The sequence below is a fragment of the Gossypium hirsutum genome, chromosome D09 (genome assembly GCF_007990345.1).
Source record: "Gossypium hirsutum isolate 1008001.06 chromosome D09, Gossypium_hirsutum_v2.1, whole genome shotgun sequence".
NCBI lineage: Eukaryota > Viridiplantae > Streptophyta > Magnoliopsida > Malvales > Malvaceae > Gossypium > Gossypium hirsutum.
This window is the reverse complement of record NC_053445.1, coordinates 1,434,030-1,456,618: the sequence shown is the minus strand read 5'-3', so window position 1 is coordinate 1,456,618 and position 22,589 is coordinate 1,434,030. Positions and strand designations below refer to the sequence as shown.

The following is a 22,589-nucleotide window of genomic DNA, read 5'->3' as shown; positions in this document are numbered from 1 at the left end:
TCAAATAATGCCAGTTTGACTCTTAACTCTGCTACTAAATTGCCATCATTGCAAATACTAAGTCTAGCAAATATAGCTCGCAACTCAATTGTTGCTTTCCTACTCAGCGCGTTAACTACAACATTAGTTTTATTAGGGTTGTAATTAATAACACAATTATAATCTTTTAGAAGCTCAACCCAACAATGTTATCTTAAATTCAACTCCTTTTGAGTTAGGAGATATTTAAAACTTTTGTAATCAATGAATATATGACACTTTTCACCGTACAAGTAGTCTTCAAATCTTTAGAGAAAAAACTATAGTAGCTAGCTTTATATCGTGCGTCAGATAATTGCATTTGTGTGTTTTTAACTATCGGGACGCATACGCAATCACCTTCCCCTCCTGCATCAAGACGTAGCCTAAATCACTCAACGGGGCATCACTATAAACCACAAAGTCCTTTCCCGATTCCGGTAAGGCTAGAACTGGTGCCTCAGTTAACAACTATTTTAATTTCTCGAAACTCTCTTGACATTGTTTGCTCTAAACAAACTGTATATTCTGTAACACACATAACCCGTACCTGTTGCCAGATTAGGGTTACGACATATAACCATACAATCCAGAACAATAAATAACAGATACATCAAGTTGCCAATTTAATTAACAGAATTTCATAATAATTTAGACTGGAGTAATACATTCATTTATGGACCTTAAATCAAGCTTATGTGGCATTAAAAATAATTTAGGAATAATTAGGGACTAATTCGAAGAAATCAGCAAGTTCAAGGAAAAACTGAAAAATTTCAAAACAGGGATCACATGGTCGTGTGGCCAACCGTGTGACTGACCATGTACCATTTGAAAAAATTTCAGACGGCCGTGTGGCAGGCCGTGTGCTAGCCCGTGTAGTATTCGAAATACCCTCACACGGTCGTGTCGCAGGCTATGTGCTAGACCGTGTTCGAAACTATTTTGAGACACACAGCCATATCGCAGGTCGTGTGTTAGCCCGTGTGAAACCTACACCTAACACGTTCAAGGTGCATGCCTATATGGGTTGCCCGTGTGTGACACAAAGCCGTGTGACAGCCCGTGTCCTAGGCCGTATGTGCCTTAAAATGACCCAAAACATGCTTAATTTACATTCGAATGCTTAGGTACCTAAACCAACTTATAACACATTATCACAAGCCATCAAAGCACATTTTAAAACACTCAAACCATGCCAAAAGAAACTAACTAAGTGCCTAACCAATGTGCCATCAATGACTCCACAAATCAACATTTACATTCAATCATTTAAGATAAATCTCAATTCACAAGTTTATAACCTAGTGATTAATAATCACCTAGAGTACCATACCAAAATTCATGTCAAGACTTACCATTTCCCATTCACATTCAACCACATCTTTGTATCATGGATGCGTAAATTCATTGACAATTTAGCTCAACAACATTATGAGCATAGCAAGTTATACAATTTAAGTACTTGTGAACATTACAAAACATAACCAAATGCTCCTATTACATGTCATATAAGCCAAATTGAATTCATAATCTACCAAAGAACTTCGGATAGTGTGATTCTTTGAGTTGATCCAATCGTCCGATTTCCACAAAATAGTATCTACAAGGAAACAAAACAATAACATGAGTAAGCTTTATATGGCTTAGCAAGTTCTTCGATTTAACGATAAACCTTACCGAATTAAACATAATAATTCAAATAACAAGATTAATGAACAAAGTTCCTATCAACAGAGTTATTTATCAGAATTTCTATCAATCACAGCTTACAACAGGTGAGAAATGCTCAAAATAGTACAAATTAGTTTTCCATATTCCAATAACATTCAGTGATCAATAAATAATGCCCTATGAATGATATATGGATATGAGTACATGGTTATCCATCTGGAACACGCCAAAAGCTCAAACGAGCCAATCCAACCGATAACATTCTTCAGCACCAAGTCCCTAACCTGTAGGCTAACATCCCTCCTGTAACACGCCTCAGCACCAAGTGTCAAGCCCAAAGGCTTTACATCTGCCCCCAATAACACACTAGAAACATTGTAAATATAAAACGATAATCCGCAACAAATGTTGGACTTCGATATATTCAGTGGACAGAAAATATACAAGAATCACCATCTCGTCTCATACCAATCTCATATAGCGCGCACTATAACTTATCGACATGCCAATCATACTCTTTCCTATGTTCATCGGATCAAAGTATTTCAATCAGTAATCAATACCATATCAATTCATTATTTCCATTATCAATTACATGCATCAATATTATACATCATTCTGCAATCAAGTTTATATAATATACATTTAAAATATATTAAAATTATCCGAACGAACTTACCAGATTAAATTGCAGCAAAGACAAAGTATAAGGGCTATTCTGTAATTTTAGCTTCCTTGATATTCCACTCGTTCTTGATCTAAAATAATAATTTCATTTTGGTCCTTTTTGACTTTTTGACTAATTAGGACTAAATGAGCAAATAGCCCAAAAGTTAGTGGATTAATCATATCCACCACCGCTTGGACTTTTTGACCATGATTTAAATACCATTTTAGTTCTTTTACTATTTTAAATCTATAGCGAGTAACTTTTACCTATTTTACAATTTAATCCTTTTACTTTCATTAAGTAACCAATCGTCAAAACTACTAGACCAAACTTCAATTCACCTATAATACGACTTTGTAAATATTTAATAAAAATATTTATGGCATTAAATTATGAAAACGGGATCTTAATACCTCATTTTCAAAAATCACTTGACTTTTGAACTGAACCACTTATATTTATTTATTTCTTCAATTTATAAAAGTAAAATATTAAGCTAAAACTCAATATAATATTATAATTAACTCAAAATATTAAATAATAATACAAACTTATTCTTCAAATTTATGGTCCCGAAACCACTGTTTCAGACAATACTAAAAAACGAGCTATTACATATTCTTTTGAAGAAGTTTCGTTATTGGCATAGCTATCTTTGAGAACCCATTCACAAAATGTCAATAATAGCCAGCTAAACCAATGAAACTATGGATTTCTAACACATTCCTCAGTGCTTTCCACTGAATAATTGCTTCAAGCATTTTCAGATCTACTCGAATACCGTCAACTGATATCACATGCCCAAGAAATACCACTTCGGACAACTAAAATTCACACTTACTATGTTTCCTATACAACTATTTTTCTCATAAAACTTGTAAAATGATACACAAAGGTTGTTCATGCTCAGCTTCCGATTTTGAATAGATCAAAATATCGTCAATAAAAACTACCACGAACTGATCAAGTTAGGGCTGAAAGATGTGGTTCATGAGATCCATAAATGTCGCCGAAGCATTTGTCAATCCAAATGGCATCACCAAAAATTCGTAATGGCCATAGCGTGTTTGGAAAGAAGTTTTTGGTACATCACTATCTTTCACTTTCAACTGATAGTAACCCGATCTTAAATCAATCTTAGAAAAGATTGAAGCTCCTTTCAGTTGATCAAACAAGTCATTGATACGAGAAAGGGGGTATCGGTTCTTAATTGTCAACTTGTTTAATTGTAGGTAGTCTATACAAAGTCGCATTGAGACATTTTTGTTCTTAACGAATAAAATTAGATTTCCCTGGGGTGAAATACTAGGGCATATAAAACCATGTTCCAACAAATCTTGCAAGGAAACTTTCAATCTCTTCAACTCTGTCGGCGCCATACGGTAAGAAGATAGGGACACCGAAGTTGTGCCAGGGAATACTTCGATTGTGAATTCAACCTCCCAATTAGGTGGTAATCCTGGTAATTCCTCGAGAAACACATTGAGGAATTCACAAACAGTTCAAATACTACTGATTTTACTATCCCCGATCTTCGAATTGATAAGATAAGCTAGAAAAGCTTCGCAACCATGTTTCAACAACTTATCAGCTTAAATCGCCAAAATAATTCGAGTTGAACCACTCGTTTTAACACCTTTAACTTCTATAATCTCACCATTCGAATCTTGAACCAAAAACTTTTTCTTTCAACAATCAAGAACCACTCCGTGTTCGGTTAATCAGTCCATACCTAAAATTACATCAAAATCACCAAAAGGCATGATTAATAAATCTACTGGAAATGTCAAGTTTTGGATTTTTAGTGCACATTGCTTACAGACCTAATCAACTAACACTGTTTGACCCAATGAACTTGATATAGACATAGCTACTCTTGACATCTTAGATTTCATACTCCTAGATTGGACCAGATCAGTATTAACACACGAATGAGAATAACTAAGATCTATCAAGGTATAAACAGGTGTGGAAAATAATAGAAAAATACTTGCTACAACATCGGTAGCATCACCCTCATCACGTGTCCGCACCACATAAGCACAAGCCAGCACTCTCGCCTCAAGCTGATGAACAATTGTTTTGCTCCATTTTCTTGATCCAGCCCTTGAAACTAATCCACCTCTACTCATCCCTCGACCCCTAACTATTAAGGAGGCTCTTTATGTAACATCAAATGTATCATTTTCATTCTTCGGACACTCACAAGCGAAATGCTCTAACGATCCACATCGAAAACAACCCTTTGTCAACTTCCAGTATTTTCTCCAGTGCTTCTTTCCACAATGTTCACAGTTCGACAACTTCGAGGTTTTATTCAACCTTTTCACATTGCCAATAGAAACTGTAGGTTGACAGTCTCATACTCTATTTGGTGTAACTGATCTTGCAACTGTCTTCCTATGTTCCTGAGACTCTTTGATTCGTTTTGGTACTGAATACGAACTATGACTCCCGAAACATTTTCTCGTAACACGAAAAGGTTCAAATGTCTTGTTTAAGCCTAGAGATTATTTCACCATTTTTGCATGTTTCGACAAATCCACAAATTCTTTAATCTTCAGTGCAACTAACTGAGTTCTGAGTACTAATTTCATATCGCATTCCACGTAGAAAAAGTTTGCAGCTTACTTCTTCGGTAGGAACAAGTTCCATCGCATACTTGCTAAGTCGCATATACTCTCGTTCATAATCTACCACAGATAAATCTCCTTGCTTCAACAAAAGAAATTCTTGTTTTCTATCTTCAAGATATAGTTACCTGACATACTTCTTCTAAAACTCTATCTGAAAGAACTTCCAATCTATAGCTTTTGCAGAGACGTGTCATGTAATAATTTGCCACCATTGTAACGGTCTATTTTCAGTGAAATCGAAACAGTGATTTCAAGACCACAAATATGATATCAAAAAATTTATTTTAATATAATTTTTTGGTCTACAACATGATAGTATAATTGCATAAATTTTTCATTAAGAAATTTTACCGTTTGTTTGCTCAATTTGTTAAAAAATGGCTAAATCGCATAAAGAGTGAAAGTTGTGTTCTATTAGCTAAAGGTGTTAAATAGCTATAGAAATTTATAGTGGAGGTCCTTATATGGTAACTAGACCATTAAAGGTGATAGTGGATGTGCATGGCTTGGTAATTGTGTAATTTTTAAAGTTAGGTAAGTGTAAAATGGTAATTAGGTAATAAAAGCTAAATTAAATCAAATGAAACAAAATAGGCCATCATCTTTGTGTTTTCTTCCACCAAAAATTACAACAAAGAGGAGCATTTGAGAAGCTTGAAAATTTGCAAAGAAAATTCCTCGCATGTAAGTGATTTCTGAGCTCGTTTTTGATGATTTTTATGTTTTTGGGATCATTGTAGCTTAACCTAGCTAACTAGGGGACTAAATTGCAAAAATATTGAATAGTTTAAGATTTTCCATTGATGAAAATGCTAGTTTTTTTGAAGTTTAATGGAAGAAAATGAATCCTTGTTGTTAGTTAAACAACTTTTGTAAAGAGATTTTTAATGGAATGATCATTGGGGGATAAATTGAGAAATGTAAAAATTGTGTGTTAAATGTGTGAAATTGTTAAATGTATGGGATGCTATATGCACATATAAAATTCGCTAGGATTACATAGGGGTGAAATTGTATAAATTTTATTTTAGGAGCCTAGGGACTGAATTGTAAAGAAGTTAAAAATATAGGGGCAAAATGGTAATTTTTCCATAACATGAATTTTGGTTTGAATTTAATAGAATTATGCTTAAATTATTTAAATTTGACTATATAGATCAAGAAAAGCCACATTCGGATTTAAATCGGGGAAAGGATAAAGTCGTGGACTAAACTGTTATATTTCTCCTACGAGTTTGAGGTAAGTTCGTGTAATTAAATTGTGTAGTTATATACTTTAATTGAAATATATGTATGCGGATTGCCATTAGGGTAAGTTTGTGTAATTAAATTGTGTAGTTATATACTTTAATTGAAATTGTGTAATTTTAATGTATAATTATCGAATGCATAACTGATGAAGTATGAAGAATACCGAGCCCCGTTTGAACCTTAGAAATTCGTAGGATACAAATGACATGTCATTAGGGTTACCAATTTTGGTTGAGATCCTGTATGTGTTGTGAACTCACAACAGCTTGTATGAGCTTACCAATTTGCAGTTCGTGAGAGCTTACCGATTCTTAGCTCGTATGATGATACCTATTTATGCCATGGTTGTATGTATATTGATGTGTGCGTAGGATGATACCAATTTGGTTGAGAAACATGGCTTGGAAAATGACCTATTTTTGTTTACACGGGTAGAGACACGGGCGTATGTCTCAACTGTATGTGACATACGGCCAGGTGACATGGTCATGTGTCCCCTGTAACTTCCTTAGAAATCAAGTCAGTAGCTTCACACGGCCTAGCACACGGACGTGTGGCTTGGCCATGTGGCACAAGTCAGTATACCCTTCAGTTTTCACACGTATTAGCACACGGCTTGGCACACGAGTGTGTAAGGCCATTTCGAATGGTACACAGCCTGACACACGGGCTCGGGCACAGCCCTGTGTCCCCATTTTGAATGGTCACACGGCCTGAGACATGGGCATGTCTCTTAGCCGTGTGAGACACACAGCCTAGCCACACGAGCATGTGTCCCCTGCACTTTAAAAAATTGCAATGTTTTTCTAAAAATTTCTTGAGTACTTGATTTAGTCCCGAACCACTTTTAATGTCTATTTTGGGCCCCGAGGGATCGTAATTGGGACCATATGAATGTTTATGAATGGTTTTTGAATTGAATGAGAAATGTATATGAAATGTTTGATTGATTAAGCTATAAGTCTGGTAATGCTTCGTAACCCTATTTCGACACAGGTTAGGGTGTTACAACCATCTATAGGCTTCCCCTTGTAGTAGTGAAATAGCACAAATAACACTATCTCGGGAAGTGTATTCTAGATGTTGAAGAACTCGAGTTGTTGATTCCAACCAAATTTCAACCGATGACAGATCAACTCCTTTTAACCCAACAATTTCGGTTGCACCATACCTTCTCAATTCTTTAATGGGAGCTCGTTTAACCGCAGGTGTGGGCATCGGAGGAGGAGTAACTCCTACTACTCTCTGAAGAGCTTCAACAATAGTACGTAGTATGCTCATATTACCATGTCCTTCGTTAGTGCTTTTATTAGCACTTGGCTATTGAACACCATCAGATTGAACACTCAGTGTTACCAATTCAGTTCCATCTAATCCCTCAGTAGAATCATCACCCGTATGGATCTCTTGATCAACCACATTATTAGATTCATTCAACATCTTTTAACTATAAAGCAAAAACAATTATAATCAGCATCCAAATCCAAAATCAGACTTGACTCAACTTTGGCATATACTTCTAGACTCAATTTCAAGCTCGATTTAGTTCGAGAATTGGCTAAACCTATAGCTTTGATACCACTAAATACAATACCCTAAACTTGTAACCATCACCAGATTAGGGTTATAGGACATTACTAATCAAATTGTAACAATTACTAAACTTAGAACCAATCAATCAATTTGATTTACAACAATTAACCCAATATATAGTCATGGTAAAAACATAGCTACAAACCCTAATTCAAGCATACGAGATCACAATTATAAGTTTGGAATATTCAGGGACCTAATTGAAATTAATTAAGAAGTTTTAAAGAAAAATAAAAATATTTTGAAACAAGGGTCACACGGTCATGTGGTCAGGCCGTGTGATAGGATCCAAATCGTTTGGCTCAGAACATGGTCGTGTATGTAGGCTGTGTAACTCTCTGTTTCCGTGTGGACCAACTAGCACTGAAAATAAATAAGACACGATCGTATGGATAGGCCGTGTGTGACACACGACTGTGTGACAGTCCGTGTCCCAAGCCGTGTGCAGCATAATTAACCCCTGAAACAAGCAATTTCATACCCCAATCCTTGCACCACAAGTCATACCATGTCTAAATGAATCCTAGGTTCAAAATCACATTCAAATCATTAATTTCATGCCACAATTTCAACCATCCTAAGCCTAACCAATATGTCATTCAAAGGCACCTCAATCAAAGACCATTCAATTAAATAACCCAACTAAGAAATACATGATCTTAACCAACCATTTGCATTCAAACATCAATCAAAATGTCCAAATATGTATATACTCACATCAAGTTACTAATTCATTAAAATCACCATTATAGATGACATTTACATATACATCACAAAACACTTATATACAAGCATTCACTTTAAGATCAACATCATTCCAAAAGTCTACATGACAACATCCATTGCAAATAACCTTCACTAGATTCATCTATAGATAAAAAGATCAAAACTCAAAACATTATCATCCTAAGTACATGCCAAGACACAAAAAGAAAACATTACCAACTTTGAGTTCGAGACTGCAGTTGGATGGTGAGTCATAAATCAAAAATAGGTACCTAACTTGCACACAAAAGAATGAATAAAATAATGAATAAATTCTTTAACTCAAAGAACTACAATTACACTTAATAGCCATAATTTCATAATCCATGTCAAGTAATGTTTAGATCTATTTAATCTACCATAAAGCACAACATGAGCATTCCATACAAATTTCATAATAAACCTCATTTGCCAGTCTTTACCAATGAATTAATTATACATTACCAATATGGGACAATCTGATGTTGGCACCCTGTTCCTAACGGATAAATCGTAACAAAGTTTTGCACCCAGTGCTAGTCGGATAAACCGACGATAGGTGTGCCCTGCACTAGTCAAATAAATCGATAATTTTTTGTGCCCAGCGCTAGCCGGATAAACCGACAATATCAAATGTGTGCCCAGAACTAGTTAGAGAAACTAACAATATCAAATGTGTGCCCAGTGCTAGTCGGATAAACCAACGATATCAAATGTGTGCCCAGCACTAGTTGGATAAACCTACAATATCAAATGTGTGTCCATCACTAGTCGGATTGATAACACTCTAGAATAATGTATTTTTATGTATTAATTATGTATTTATTCTGAATATGATCCTGCTAATTTGAGCTATTTATGATCTTTTATCTCATAGGGACTAAATTTGAGGCAAAAGCGTGAATTTAGAGATAAAATGGGCTCATGTGCGACACAAGGAAAAGTTGGTGCCAAAGGTGCAAGCATGGAGGACACAAGGTTTGAAATGCAAAAAGAAGATATTTTATTCTATTAAACTCTATTTTAATTATATTAGGATAATTAATATTGAGATAATTATTAAGGATTATTTTTAGGATTTTATTTTATCTTTATTTATCTTCAATTAAATGTATTTATCTTTTAGGAATTTAAGTAGGATTAGACTATCTCCCCTAGCACTATAAATAGGGGGTGAAGTGACTCAAAAGAGGATCTCATCTTTTTCCTGTAAACACACTCTCTCCAAAAGTCTAGGCTTTTATTCTTCTCATATTTCTTTTCAATAAAATCTTTATTTTTATTTTATTTATTTTCTTTTCTACCACAACCATGAGCCACTAAACCCATCTAGCCGAAGGTTGTCGAAAATCCCCAAAAGGGTTCTTGAGGCTTAGAATTCGTACTTAGCCTTCTCAACGAGTATTCATCGTTTCTCCGCACTACGGGGCTGACGCTTCCGTCCATGTCTCTTAAGAAGTAAGCTTTTCAACGTATGCAAAGGCGGCCGCTTTGTATGTTTTGGGAAGGTTGCACAGTTGGTTCGTTAGCTTACTGCGTTAGAGGTTGGCGAGCCCAAGAGACAAAATGGCGTGGGATTCGCCATTGAGGAGCATTAATCTAGCATAAGACGATCCCACAGAAGCGATGGTTGGATAGAGTCAGGTTCCACCAAATCGTAAGTCTAAATCATTGGAGCTGGTGGTCATAGGCGTCCTCTTCCACTATAACTGGCTTATTCGGTTTGGGAAGGATTATCTAAAAGCCGAGGATTGAACCCAAGGCAGAACGAGACAACTGGAGGTTGGAATCTCCCATAAGAATTTCTTTTCTCTCAATTCTATTTTTAATTTCTCTAATTTTTGATTCAATATTCTTCAATTTGTTTTTATTTTATTTTTCGTTTCCAAATCCAAACATTTAATTCTGTTATTTTTTTTTATTTTTTTTCAGGCATGCAAGTTTTCTTGGGCAAGATTCTGCCTAGGATTTCACGGAACAAGATATTTTGCAAGTCCAGTCCCTGAGGATTTGACCCTACTTCCCTTTTACTATTCTTTTTCATTATTTATTAGGGATAGGATATTTTTGGTGCTTTCAACGACCGCATCACGGATAAATCGACAACATCAAATGTGTGCCCAGCACTAGTCGGATAAATCGACAATTACATACGTAATTTCATAATTCACGTTTCCTCATTTCATAATTCAAGCATTTACATATATATAACTAAGATCTCAAAGTAACAATTAAATTATTAAAAATAATAAATAGAGTTTGAGTTCAAGGACTACGAACTTCCCTTTGTAGCAGCGACCAATATTCGATGATGATTATTCAACAGCCTTTCCCTTCCCACGATTATCAACCAATTTACTTGTTTCTCAATCTAATTATAACAATTCAACTCAATTAATCTCAACCCAAATCTTTAACAATGTAATTTATATAATCAACTTATTAATACTATCTTACATATTAACATTGAACTTCTACTTTTATACACATTAGTCCCAAAAATTGATACTTCCAATTTAACATGAACTTACTCCATCCATGCTTAATCAAATTTTCCTAGAGTCCCTATAGAACTTCCTATTTCTCAATTGAACCCCTAATTTCAATTTTTTTTTAATTTAGTCCCTAATGCATAATTTCATGAATTGACTCTACAAGGTAGTCTCATTTAACTTTCAACCTTAAAATCTATCAAAACAACACCAAAAACTTAAATTTCTCTATAATGGCAACTTCCATAATTTCAACAATTCTAAAAATTTCAACATGGGCAAGCTAACTTATGATCTTAAGGTTCTAAAAACATAAAATTTATGTAAAAAGGACCAAAGTATACCAACCAATTTGAGCTTTAAAGGTTAAAGATCAATGGCCGAAATATGCTTCTTCTCCTTTCCAAGTTCGGCATGCAAAGAAAATGAAGTTTAAAATTTATTTCTCTTCCCCACTAAGTTATTTGTTTCCTATATTTTATTATTTCATTTTCACTTTTATTTTAACATGATTTACTAGCTTAAATGTTATAATATGGTTAACATATAATAAATAATATCAATCATAATCATCCACTATCAACAATTTATATAAATAATGGTCTATTCATTTAATAAGTCCCTTACTCTAGTTCCACCATGTAATTTAATATTAATTACTTAATTTAGTTCATGTACTTAAATTAAAGCCCTATTTCCACAAAATTATCAAACTGAATTCTAATTCACTTTCAAGATAACTCTGTAAATATTCACTAAAGATATGTATGAGTCTGGTTTACTGAAACGGGGTCTTGAAACTATACTTTTCGACACTACTGACTTTTGGGTCATTACAACGGAAATGTCATTTCATAATTAAAATAAGTTATATTATTCAAGGGTATTTTAATCTTTTAATTTTAACAAAAACCAAGAAAAATATGCATACAATGAAATCTAAACCACACCAATTAAATTAGTAAACATTAAATTCACCCCACAACCATGTATCTGAATCCAAACATCAATAACCAATAAAGGCGATCCTCACCTAGCAGAATTTTGTGAAAGATGAGAAGATGATTATTAAAGCTCCATGAACCACCCTCTATCGTCCAAATCAGAATAAGAACCGGTTATCCCCAAATCCGAGATGGGATGCAAAATATTAGGTATAGTAGTGCACATAGGAAGCAAGCAGTTAGGCAGAGGAGTGAAGTGCCTCCCATCCCGCTTCCACCTCGTCTTCAAGATTCAATGCAGCCAATCCGTCTTCCACAATACATAACACCCGACAAAACGTGGTATAGAAGCAAACCTAAAATCTCTTAATTGAAGTGATTGGTTTTGGTCTGAATATTTTTATAAAAATTTAGTCACTATAGAAAATATTCATGAAAATGTCGGCCACAGCAATTAATTAGGCAGATGTATGATTTCATTAATGCCCAAAAAAGTAATTCAAATTCCAAAGATGACAAGTCTGTTGTTTCTTTATGGCAAGAAAATACAAATTGTGCAATGTTATAAATATTTTTGACAACTTGTGGGCAGAGTCCCGCCCATTAGTCTCTATTTTTTAATTACCAAATGCAATTGGCTGCGCATGATTTATATTTTTCCTACTTTTTTGACCCTAACCAAATAACAATTCCATATATATATATATATATTAAATTCTGCTGATCTAATTCTTAGTATTTTAATTTCATTTTTATTATATTTTTCGGATGATTTATTAAGTTTTGTTATTATATGTGTAATGTCATCTTAGTTTTTCATTTCCAATATTACTCACTAAAAATCCAATTAATGGATTAATGGTTGTCATTTGTAACAAGACTGAAACTTTAAAATTTGAAAAATATATGGACTTAATGATAAATCCTTATCATATGGTTATTTTGGGCTATATTTTATTTACATTTGCTTAGTTTCTTAAGTATTCTTATATGTTTTGGATTCATTTTAGTTTATTTAACCTTTTATGTTTGTATTGTAAATGTAATGTATTTCATTCTTTTATAAGTATTTGCAGTGTTTTTCGCGCATTTAATTTCAATAAAATATTTTTTATAATATTTATAGGTAAATATTGGTTTGTAAAAAAATATATCAATACATGGAACCATGTGATTAAATACACTAAGCTTGAAGTTGATCCAAGATGATGAGTGATAGTCCAATGCTCAAAGTTTCAAAATTTGTAATTTGGACACATTCAAAATCTCTATCCCCAACACTTAGTGTTCCGATCATATCTCAGGGTCCAGCACTTCGTTTTGGATTACTTTATATCGTCAGAAAGAGAATTTGAAGTTCTATCCAAATATTAAAACATCAATGCCAAAATGCATCAAGAAAAAAATCTAAAAGTAAAGAGAAAGTTACAAGTTTTACATTGATGGAAAATTTTGACGTATTTTCGTATTAGGACCATGTCTCTTAATATACTTAAAGTTTGGTGCTGAAATTTCTACAATGAATGTACAATATGCAAATTTTCAATCAACTATTTTGACTTTTCCTAACTGAAGCCATTATTTTGGACAAAAGAAGTAATCAAGTAGCATGTGGAAAATGATTCCAAAATATAATAAAGAAATGGGCCAATAAGTTATTACTATCAAAATCTATTTATTTTCATTTAGTTCTTCCTAAACCTTTATAAATAGCCTTTAGTTTTTAGAATGGAAGGCATCTTGGATTCAAGATTAAGATAATTTTCTTGTTAGAGTTTATTTTATGTTCATTTTTTTCTTCACTATGCTTGTAAAAATCTTATGTTCCTTTTGGAAAAAAAATCTTATGTTATTCATTTTTTATATTTCTCCCCTTATTTCAACATTAAGTAAAAAATATTTGTTTTAGCATAATATTTGTAATATTGTAATGTAACGACCCAAAAATCAACGGTGACGAAAAATGAGATTTTGGGACCCTGTTTTCATAAATTGGACCCGTAAATGTTTCTAGTAAATATTTATGAAGTTATATTAGAAGTAAATTAAATTTTGATTAGGTATTTTTGTCAAATTAGTGATAAATTAGGGCTCATGAACTAAATCGTAAAAGTGTCAAAAATTCAAATTTTAAGAAATCTCTAATCAGGATTTAAAATAAGGGCCTTGAATAGAAATCATACCACCATGGATATTTTTGTGGATAGTGGTAAGTTGGTGGACATCATAAATTTCTAAAGTTAAGAAATTAAAATAAAATTTAAAGAATAAAAAAAGGTGATGTTGGAAAGAAAGAGAAATCAATATCTCTTATTTCTTTCAATAAGTGACAGCTAGGGTTTGAAATATTCAAAGCTTCAATTGGTTAGTTCAATTTAGTCTTTTTTTCTTGTAATTTTTATGTTTTTGGAATTTTAGGAGCTTAAGTTAGCTGACCCATGTTGTATTTTTCGGTACTGTTAAAGATTGAGGATGTTGCCATTGATGAATAGTTGAAGCTTTTGGTGTTAATTTGATAGATTTAAAGTTTAGAGTTAAAAAAGATGACTAAATTGTAAACTCAATTGATGATTTTGTTCAATAGAGACTAAAATGAGAAAAGTTTAAATTTTATGGTAGAAATGAGAAATAGGAGGTTCAATTAGGACTAGAGTGAAATCGGCATGAAAATTTGAGGCTAAATTGAAAGTTATGATAGTCCCGGTTTTAGGGACTAAATTGAATAAAATAAAAAGTTGCTTAAATTAACAATTGAATGTGAAATTGTTTGTGTATTGATGATTTGGTATAATTGTGTTAATCTGTAGCTAACGTCGACCCAAATTCCTCGAAAAAGGAAGGAAAAGACAAAGCCGTCGACAAATAGCTTAGAGTTTACAGTTTGTGTTTCTATAATCTCAACTATCTCAATTGTTGCATTTATGAATTGCATTGTATGGCAAGTTCTTAAGGTGAGTTATAATTGATTCAATGAGATGAATTGAATTGATATGAATTCGTTGTATGTGAAAAGGACTGAAATTGAATAGATTCAAAAATATTATTTGAAATATGGAATTGTACTAATGTTACAATGAGTTATGTTGTTATATATGGGAATTATTGATTGGTTGATTAAGATTATTATATTGAAATTGAAAATTGGTTTAAAATGAATGTGAGAAATTTGTTACCCTATTAACTGTTCGAGTAGGGTCGGGTATAATTGGCATGTCATAGGATAGAAAGAGTTCAGGGTTACACGACTATGTGTCGAGGAGTGTTGGGCACTCCATTTGTCGGTTATACCGGCCAGTGCTGGGCACATCTATCTGTCGGTTATACCGACCAGCGTAAGGTGCAACTTATTATTCTCAGATTTATCCGATAGGCACTGGGTGCCAAATTGGTGTGTTGGTTGGATCCACGTATTCATCCGAGTCCAAATCAGGTTAATAGGGAAGTTAAAATGAAAATCAAAATAATGATTCGTGAAATGAGTAGAAATAATTATGGTTATGTTCTTTGAATTAATGATATGGAAAAATTGAGATGAAATGTGATACCTAATAATTGATATTTTCAAATAGAATATGAAATGGAAATTTTTTGCCTTATACTAATGACTTTTGTTAGATTTGGATTATGAGAATAAGAAATGGTAAAAGTTGACATGATAATTTGCATATCATCATTTATTCTTAGCTTGTGCATTGAATGATTTATATTATGATTTAATGTTCGGATTATAGAAATACCACTAAGTTATACTCAACGTACGATTTGTTTTTTATGCGTAGGTTAGGTTCTTTTGGTTCGATCATCAACTTCAGCATCCAGCGGCAATCTCGGACTCAAGTGTTGATGATGTTTTTAGTTTGGTCATGACATGTACCTAAGAGGGTTATATGGTTGTATATGTTATGCTTTGGATTAATTTGGTATTTTGAATGTTATGTGAATATGTGTATATATAAATGTTGGTAATGATCTTTGTAGTTGATAACCTTGTTGAATTGTTTAGGTATGTATGTTTAATTGCTTGTATGGTGATTAGGTAATATGTCTTGAAATAGGCTTAGTAAAATGAATAGTATGCATATGCTAAGTTTGAAAGAATATGGTAAGGTTTGGTATATGTTTGTGTGGTTGACATTAATGCCATCTTAAGATTGTTTTGAATGATTAAATGATGTGTGTCATGTTGATTGTATTGTGTCACTTGATTTTATAAGCATGCTTTCGTACCTATAATGCATTTTGATTGATGAAATTTGGTAATTGGGATTGATGTGATTTTGGTAAACAAATTGGTATGAAACTTTGGTATGTTTATACATGAAGGGTTAGTGATGAATTGTTGAATTGATGTACTAATTGTGGCATATTGGTTAGGCTCTTAATATGGTTGTTATAAGTGGTGTTTTGGAGCATGTTTTGATGCTTTTGAATAGGTTGAGAGTTAGTTTAAGCTTGTGGCTTAAGTGAATTAGGGATTATAAAACTTGTTTTGGAAGGTTTCTTTAAGTACACACAATCTAACACACGACCGTGTGCCATACATGGGCATATGGCACGGCTATGTGGTCTATATATTTTGGGTGATAATTGGTGCATACGGTCACAGTCTTTCACACGGTCCAGCCACACGACCGTGTGAATGTTTGTAAGATTTTACAATTAGGTACACACATGGTCTTAGTTTGTTACACGGCCTAACGACACGGCCGTGTGACTTTGTATTACACGATCTTACTTCTTTCACATGATTGGGCTACACAGCTGTGTGTTTCAACCCCACACGACCTCAGCCTTTCACACGGTCAGGGGACATAACCGTGTGACCCCTGTTTACAAAATTTTCCTATTTTTCTATAATTGTTTCAAATTGATCCCTGATTGATGTCGAGTGAATTTAAAGCTTTTATAAGCTCGATTTAAACCCAAAATTGTTTGTAATGCATGTTATAATCGATCATAGGTGATAAATTGATATTGAATTGAAATTTTGAACTATGAATTGCATGTAAATGCTCCGTATTTGTTTGTTGCACCTTATCGCTAGAGTCCGGTGGTCGGACTGGGTGTAGGGTGTTACATGTAAATTCTAATCAACTTTCCTATTGATTGACCTTGGACTCCTAGATTTTATTACTTGAACATTTTTGCAAACATTGAAAGTGTTTGTCAAGTTTTTTTTATAGCGACCCGTTTTCAGTGGTCTCGAAAAATGCAATTTCAGACCCCATTTCAATAAATCAAGTTCGTAAATAGTAAATAGGTATACTTATGAAACTATTATATTGATTATATTTGAGAAGTGAGTGGATCAAACAAGATTATTTTTCAAGGATTTTAATGTGATCGACTTACTTTATATATTGAGATATGCTATCACAAAAGATATGAGCCGACTTTATAAAGATTTATTTAAATCTCTTGTATCCTAAGTATAATTGGTTTGATGAGATTTGGACAGATAATTCTAGATTGAAGTTTGCTTAGTGAAGCTAAGTTTTTGCTCTAAATGTGGAAGCCTTATTCAATATTGATACAAGTTTTTATTGTTGAGAAAATTATGTGAGCAGTGCCTCATGCAATGCCACCAACAGTGCCCACTACACTTGGTATTGCGCAAATTATAAAACTTGCCTTATAGAGTTGTCAATCTTTTCAACCAAATCACTTGGGTAATGAATTAGATGATTTAGTGGACGTACGTTGGCCCATATTTGAAGATCCATAGTGTGGAGCAACAAATCTTTGAAGATTGGATTGAATCAAATCAGATTAAGCAATCAGATTCTGGTTTAATGAGATTAGGTCAGATAACTGAAACATATCTTGAGAATTCTCGACTTATCTTGAACTTTATGGAGATTCTCAACGTTGATTGTGCTGCTATTTTTGTAAGAATTTTTTTATTGTAATTTGTTTTCATCTTAGAAAACCTTATACTCTTATATATTAAAGGCTTGTGTAAGTTAAAAGGTGCAGATAGTTTTAACACTTATCTATTCATTAGGAATTTATCTTTGAGAGTACATTCTTGTAAATAAACAAGTGAGCCCCTTGATTTAACGTCCACGTTTTCAGGGGGAAAACTTAGAGGAGAGTAATCTAGATCTTTTAAGTACAAAAGTGAGGCTCCTAAACTGATGTATGTTAAGACTTAAATCACTTGTATGAAGTTGAAAGATAGTGGATCATCTCCCTAAATAAAGCCTCACAAACAAAAGAACCAAATTGTGTAAATAATTATATTATGTTCATCTTTGTTCTTTAACAATCCCTAAAGCAGTTGTTCTTTAACAATCCCTAAAGCAGTTGGCACTACTCATAGCACTGCTCAAATATTCTAACTTTGTCTTGCAATTAAGGACTATAGGTTCCAACATACCAAAAAAAAAAAAAAGCTGCGTTTGCTCCACAATTGGACCATACTTAACAAAGGTTTGAGGGGGAAAAAACTATAACGAGGACAATTTTAGCAAGAAAAAAAAAAGAGCCTATCAGCGAAGGGAAATATAAAGGGGGCCACAAATTATCCGGTGACGAGCACAATCAAGACAAATTGGTTCAAGTAACTAAACTAGTTCGAATGGTCCTCATTTTAGGATTCGTTTTATAAATCTTTTTTGCACCATGTTTTTTGGAACAGTTTGGAACTTCAAATTTGAGATTTGTGTTATATAAAGGCTTTGATGCTTCAAACTAAGCATTGAAATAATTTTTCAGTGAACTCATAATGGAACTATCAAATGGTTATCACAATGCCCTGAACCTATTATGCAACAACATTTACATTTCTTTTTCTTTTTCTAACTGGGCATCGTATGTACAAAACAGATATAATAATTTGTATAGGATAAAAATCGGTAAAAGTATCATGAAAACCATTGTACTAGAAATCATATTGCATTTTGCTCCCTCTACTAAAAAATAAGAAAATTAATCTCAGTATGTTAGATCAAAAAACAAATTGATCATTCTATTAAAATTACATTCATTTTTACTGTTAAAATCTAGTTTCTTACGTTAGCATGAAATACATATGGCACGTTACACACAACTATCTAGTTATTTTCATCTACAACAGTTTTTAATAATATAAATAGATATGTTTTGAACAAAAAGGCTAGTTGGTTCTTAATCCACCGTACAGGATTATTTTACCCATTTTCTAAGTAAATGGAGCAAATGCAATCTGACTTCTAGAACAAGAACTCTATGGTATTTTACCGACAATCTTAAGAGAAACTATCAAGTTGGAACTAAAAGAACCTAATATATCTTTTCTACCACGACCAAGAATATTAAACCCAATTTATTATACTCGTAAACAAAAGGAAAGAAACTAAACCAGTAGACTGGTAGTAATAGTAGTAGTAGGCACATTTATTCAACCCAATTAATGTCTAAACCTTTTAGCTTCGTGAGCCACTTTTGTGTATTTTGCGAAACATATGGCTTTGATATTGGAGTCTTTTCTTCACTTTCTATGCCCCTACTTGCTGCTATATTGTCTACCTGTTTTTCCTTGGCACTAGTTTGCCCCTGTCTGCTAGGGTGCTTCTGTCTCACCTTGAGTGACAGTAGACGAGAAACTTCATGAAGGCCGCCCCATTTCTCCAATGCCCGTGCGATGTCATAGCGTCCTGTAAGTATAACAACAGAGTTCATAAAATTCATAAATAAAACTGAAGCTCCCTCTTGTTGGAATGACTTGAAACAATATCACAACTGAATATAACCTGCACGCTCAAACGACTTTCTGCTGGGCATAAATGATGGGTCCATTCCCCAGCTCCCCTGGAATCGATTAATCTGTAAGGTAAAACAGGCCAAATTAGATTTATCCTCATTATCAACTTGTAAATATTATGATTCTGTATTGCAATAACTTTCCACCATCTAACATGTTAATGAATTTCATTTGGCTTGAATTTAAAAGAACACTTAAAGGGTAACAAAAACAAATCACCTCCTCCTGCAGATTTTCAAGGTTGTCCCAATAGCCCTTCGGTTTACGTTGTTTGTATGCAAGGGAGAGATTCATCAAAGATGCAATCCTTCTAAATCCACCCATGCGTGTGATTGCTTTCTCGATATCCACTCTGCCATGCAAACGCAGTTGCTTTCTCATAGGCATAAATCCTTCCTGTCCATGTTCAGATATGAATTTCAGGAGCTCAGTTTTGAGGACTTCAACGTCCCTTTGCAAGCCTGGAACTCTTGGTCTTGTCTAAGTGAATTAGCACTATTGGAACCCTCATCCTCCTCAACAGTATCACTATAGGCTGTTTCATTGCCATTGCTGGAGGAACTTTGTTGCCCATAAAGCTGTCGATTTTCTTGTGTTTCCAAGGAAAATTTGGCCTCTCTTTTTTCAACATAATCTCGTATCGCACATAAATTGGACGGTAGATCTTCATATATAACCTATAAGGTCAGATAAGTAACACTTTATTATTTTGTTACCACAAGGATGCTTATCATCTTGTCTTTTATTATCCCGAACAGTTATCTTGCAACATATCTTGTAGGCTTACAAAATTAGTTTCAGAACAAACATGTATGGCAAAAAATGGGTAAAAGTATCATGGAGGCCCTTGTATAAGAGTCGGATTACACTTTACTCCCTTTTACTCAAAAAATGAACAAATAGCCCCTATACATTAGATCAAAAAGCAAACTCCTTTCTATTAAAAATTTCATCCATTTTACCGTTAAAAATTGGCGTTGCTGATAGAATAACCAAAAGGTTACATGTGGCGTGCCACGTTGGCCTCATTCTAACATACAAGGACTAATTTTTAACAGTAGAATTAATGAAATTTTTAACAGAAGAACAAGTTTGCTTTTGATCTAATATATAGGGCTAATTTGCCAATTTTTTCGTAGAGAGGCAAAATACAATCCGACTCTTAGTACAAGGGCCTCTATGGTACTTTTACACAAGAAAATGGACAAATTACATTTATCATGACGATTGAATTGCGCATAACCATTGGCCCAAAAATAAAAAAGAGTAATGAATATTCAGTTAAAATTTCCATAAAGGTTCGTAAAACTGTTGAAACATATAGGTGGAGATCCATCTGCAACTTTCCCATGCAAGGAGAATGTGTTATTAATAGTTTATGATTCATTGAAATCTAAGAAGTTTGAAGGTTAAGAAAGGCTGATTTTTGATAACATTACCCAGGTACCTAATATTCAAGTAAACATGCACCAAGTGACAAGAATTCTATAAAGAAAGGATATATTCAGTTCTTACCCAGAAACATTTGTATTTTAAACTTATATCTTCAATGGATACATTAGCTGCAGATTAGGTACTACACAGTAGATGAGAAAATGAAAACGGAATGCAGTGAAGTGAATATTTGACATCCTTCAATGGATACATTACCTCTTCCATGAGAGCTTCAGAAAGAAGGGAATCTCGGTGCATTTTTGACTCCACAGAATACTTCAGTAGTGTGTGATGACTTCCAAGTGATCTAGAAGCCATCTCCCCTGAAATGAGTCAAAGTCCCCTTCAACCTGCTCGAAACTGATCTCTTTTTCAAGTTGTTCATGCAGATCTAAAACAACTCGTGCATGAAGCACATATACAATAAGCCCTTGCATCCTTCTGCAAAGGAGCCAATTAAATCATAAAATAGGCCAGAGTAAACTTGCTTCATATTTTGTTGAGCTAATGAAGATCTCCACAGGCCAAAAAAAATGAAGATCTCCAAATTTAATATGGTTCTTAAAAGCATCTTCTTAAGAGGCCAAATGTGAAATGGTCCTAAATATATAACTACAACAAAACATCACACTTAACGTATGGTCCTTAAGCGCACACAAAGCATAATATAATCCATGTAGCTGATGCAACATTGAGAGGAAATACTTTTGTAGCGTTGTACTGTCTTGTAACGACTCGAAACAATTGGCCCTAGATCCTCCAGGATTTACAAGTATTGCTTTGCTGTCAAGGTCCCCCGATCCTATGGTCCAATTCAATCTCTAAGAATCATAAATGATATTGGAACATGTTTTGAACCAAACTGGTAGCGAACCAATCAAGCACTGGTTCCATTAACCATCGATCGGTTTAATAAAAAATAAAAAAAAAAAAAAAAAATATTAAATAAACTCATTCAACAGATAAACAACCGTTAACAGGTTTTATGTGAGGGTAGTCAATCATTCAACCTTTGTTGCAGATGTACCGGGTCGTTGGTCCAAAACTCTACTGAGAATACCAATCACTAAATATACTCCCTCCATAAATTGTTACATGCCTTTTTTTATTTATTTATTACGGGTAAAATTTTGAAAAATATATTATAAGAATTTTGAATGAAGTTGTTTTAGATATATTTTTATAAAATTTATTTAATTAAAATATTTAAAAAATTGAGGTCAAGTTTTGATCTCCAAAAATATCAATTGTGACAATTTTTATTAGGATAGAGTATATATATATTTAAGGCAGCTCATCAATTTATTATCTCACCTGTTTGGAAGAGTGAACAAGATGGTAGATTTAGATTACTTTCACCTCGATTATGTGGAGATTGTACAGAAGCTC

The 22,589-nt window shown here is 33.6% G+C and overlaps 1 protein-coding gene across 1 annotated transcript; it reads right to left on the bottom strand.

The window, feature by feature from the left end:
• Positions 1 to 19,378: 19,378 nt before the first annotated feature.
• LOC121221082 (uncharacterized) lies at positions 19,379 to 21,641 on the bottom strand. The gene is made up of 4 exons (XM_041101537.1): positions 21,417 to 21,641; positions 19,986 to 20,443; positions 19,756 to 19,828; positions 19,379 to 19,659 (listed from the first exon to the last, which is right to left on the bottom strand). Exons 2-4 carry the CDS (start codon positions 20,151 to 20,153, stop codon positions 19,400 to 19,402), a joined length of 501 nt encoding a protein of 166 aa, XP_040957471.1. The 5' UTR covers positions 20,154 to 20,443; positions 21,417 to 21,641; the 3' UTR covers positions 19,379 to 19,399.
• Positions 21,642 to 22,589: the final 948 nt, after the last annotated feature.

Coding starts and splice junctions, on each gene's coding strand:
- LOC121221082 (XM_041101537.1), bottom strand. CDS start 20,153: ATGCCTATGAGAAAGCAACTGCGTTTGCATGGCAGAGTGGATATCGAG. Junction 19,829..19,985: donor TTGAAAATCTGCAGGAGGAG/GTGATTTGTTTT, acceptor TTTACCTTACAG/ATTAATCGATTCCAGGGGAG. Junction 19,660..19,755: donor AAAGTCGTTTGAGCGTGCAG/GTTATATTCAGT, acceptor TTATACTTACAG/GACGCTATGACATCGCACGG.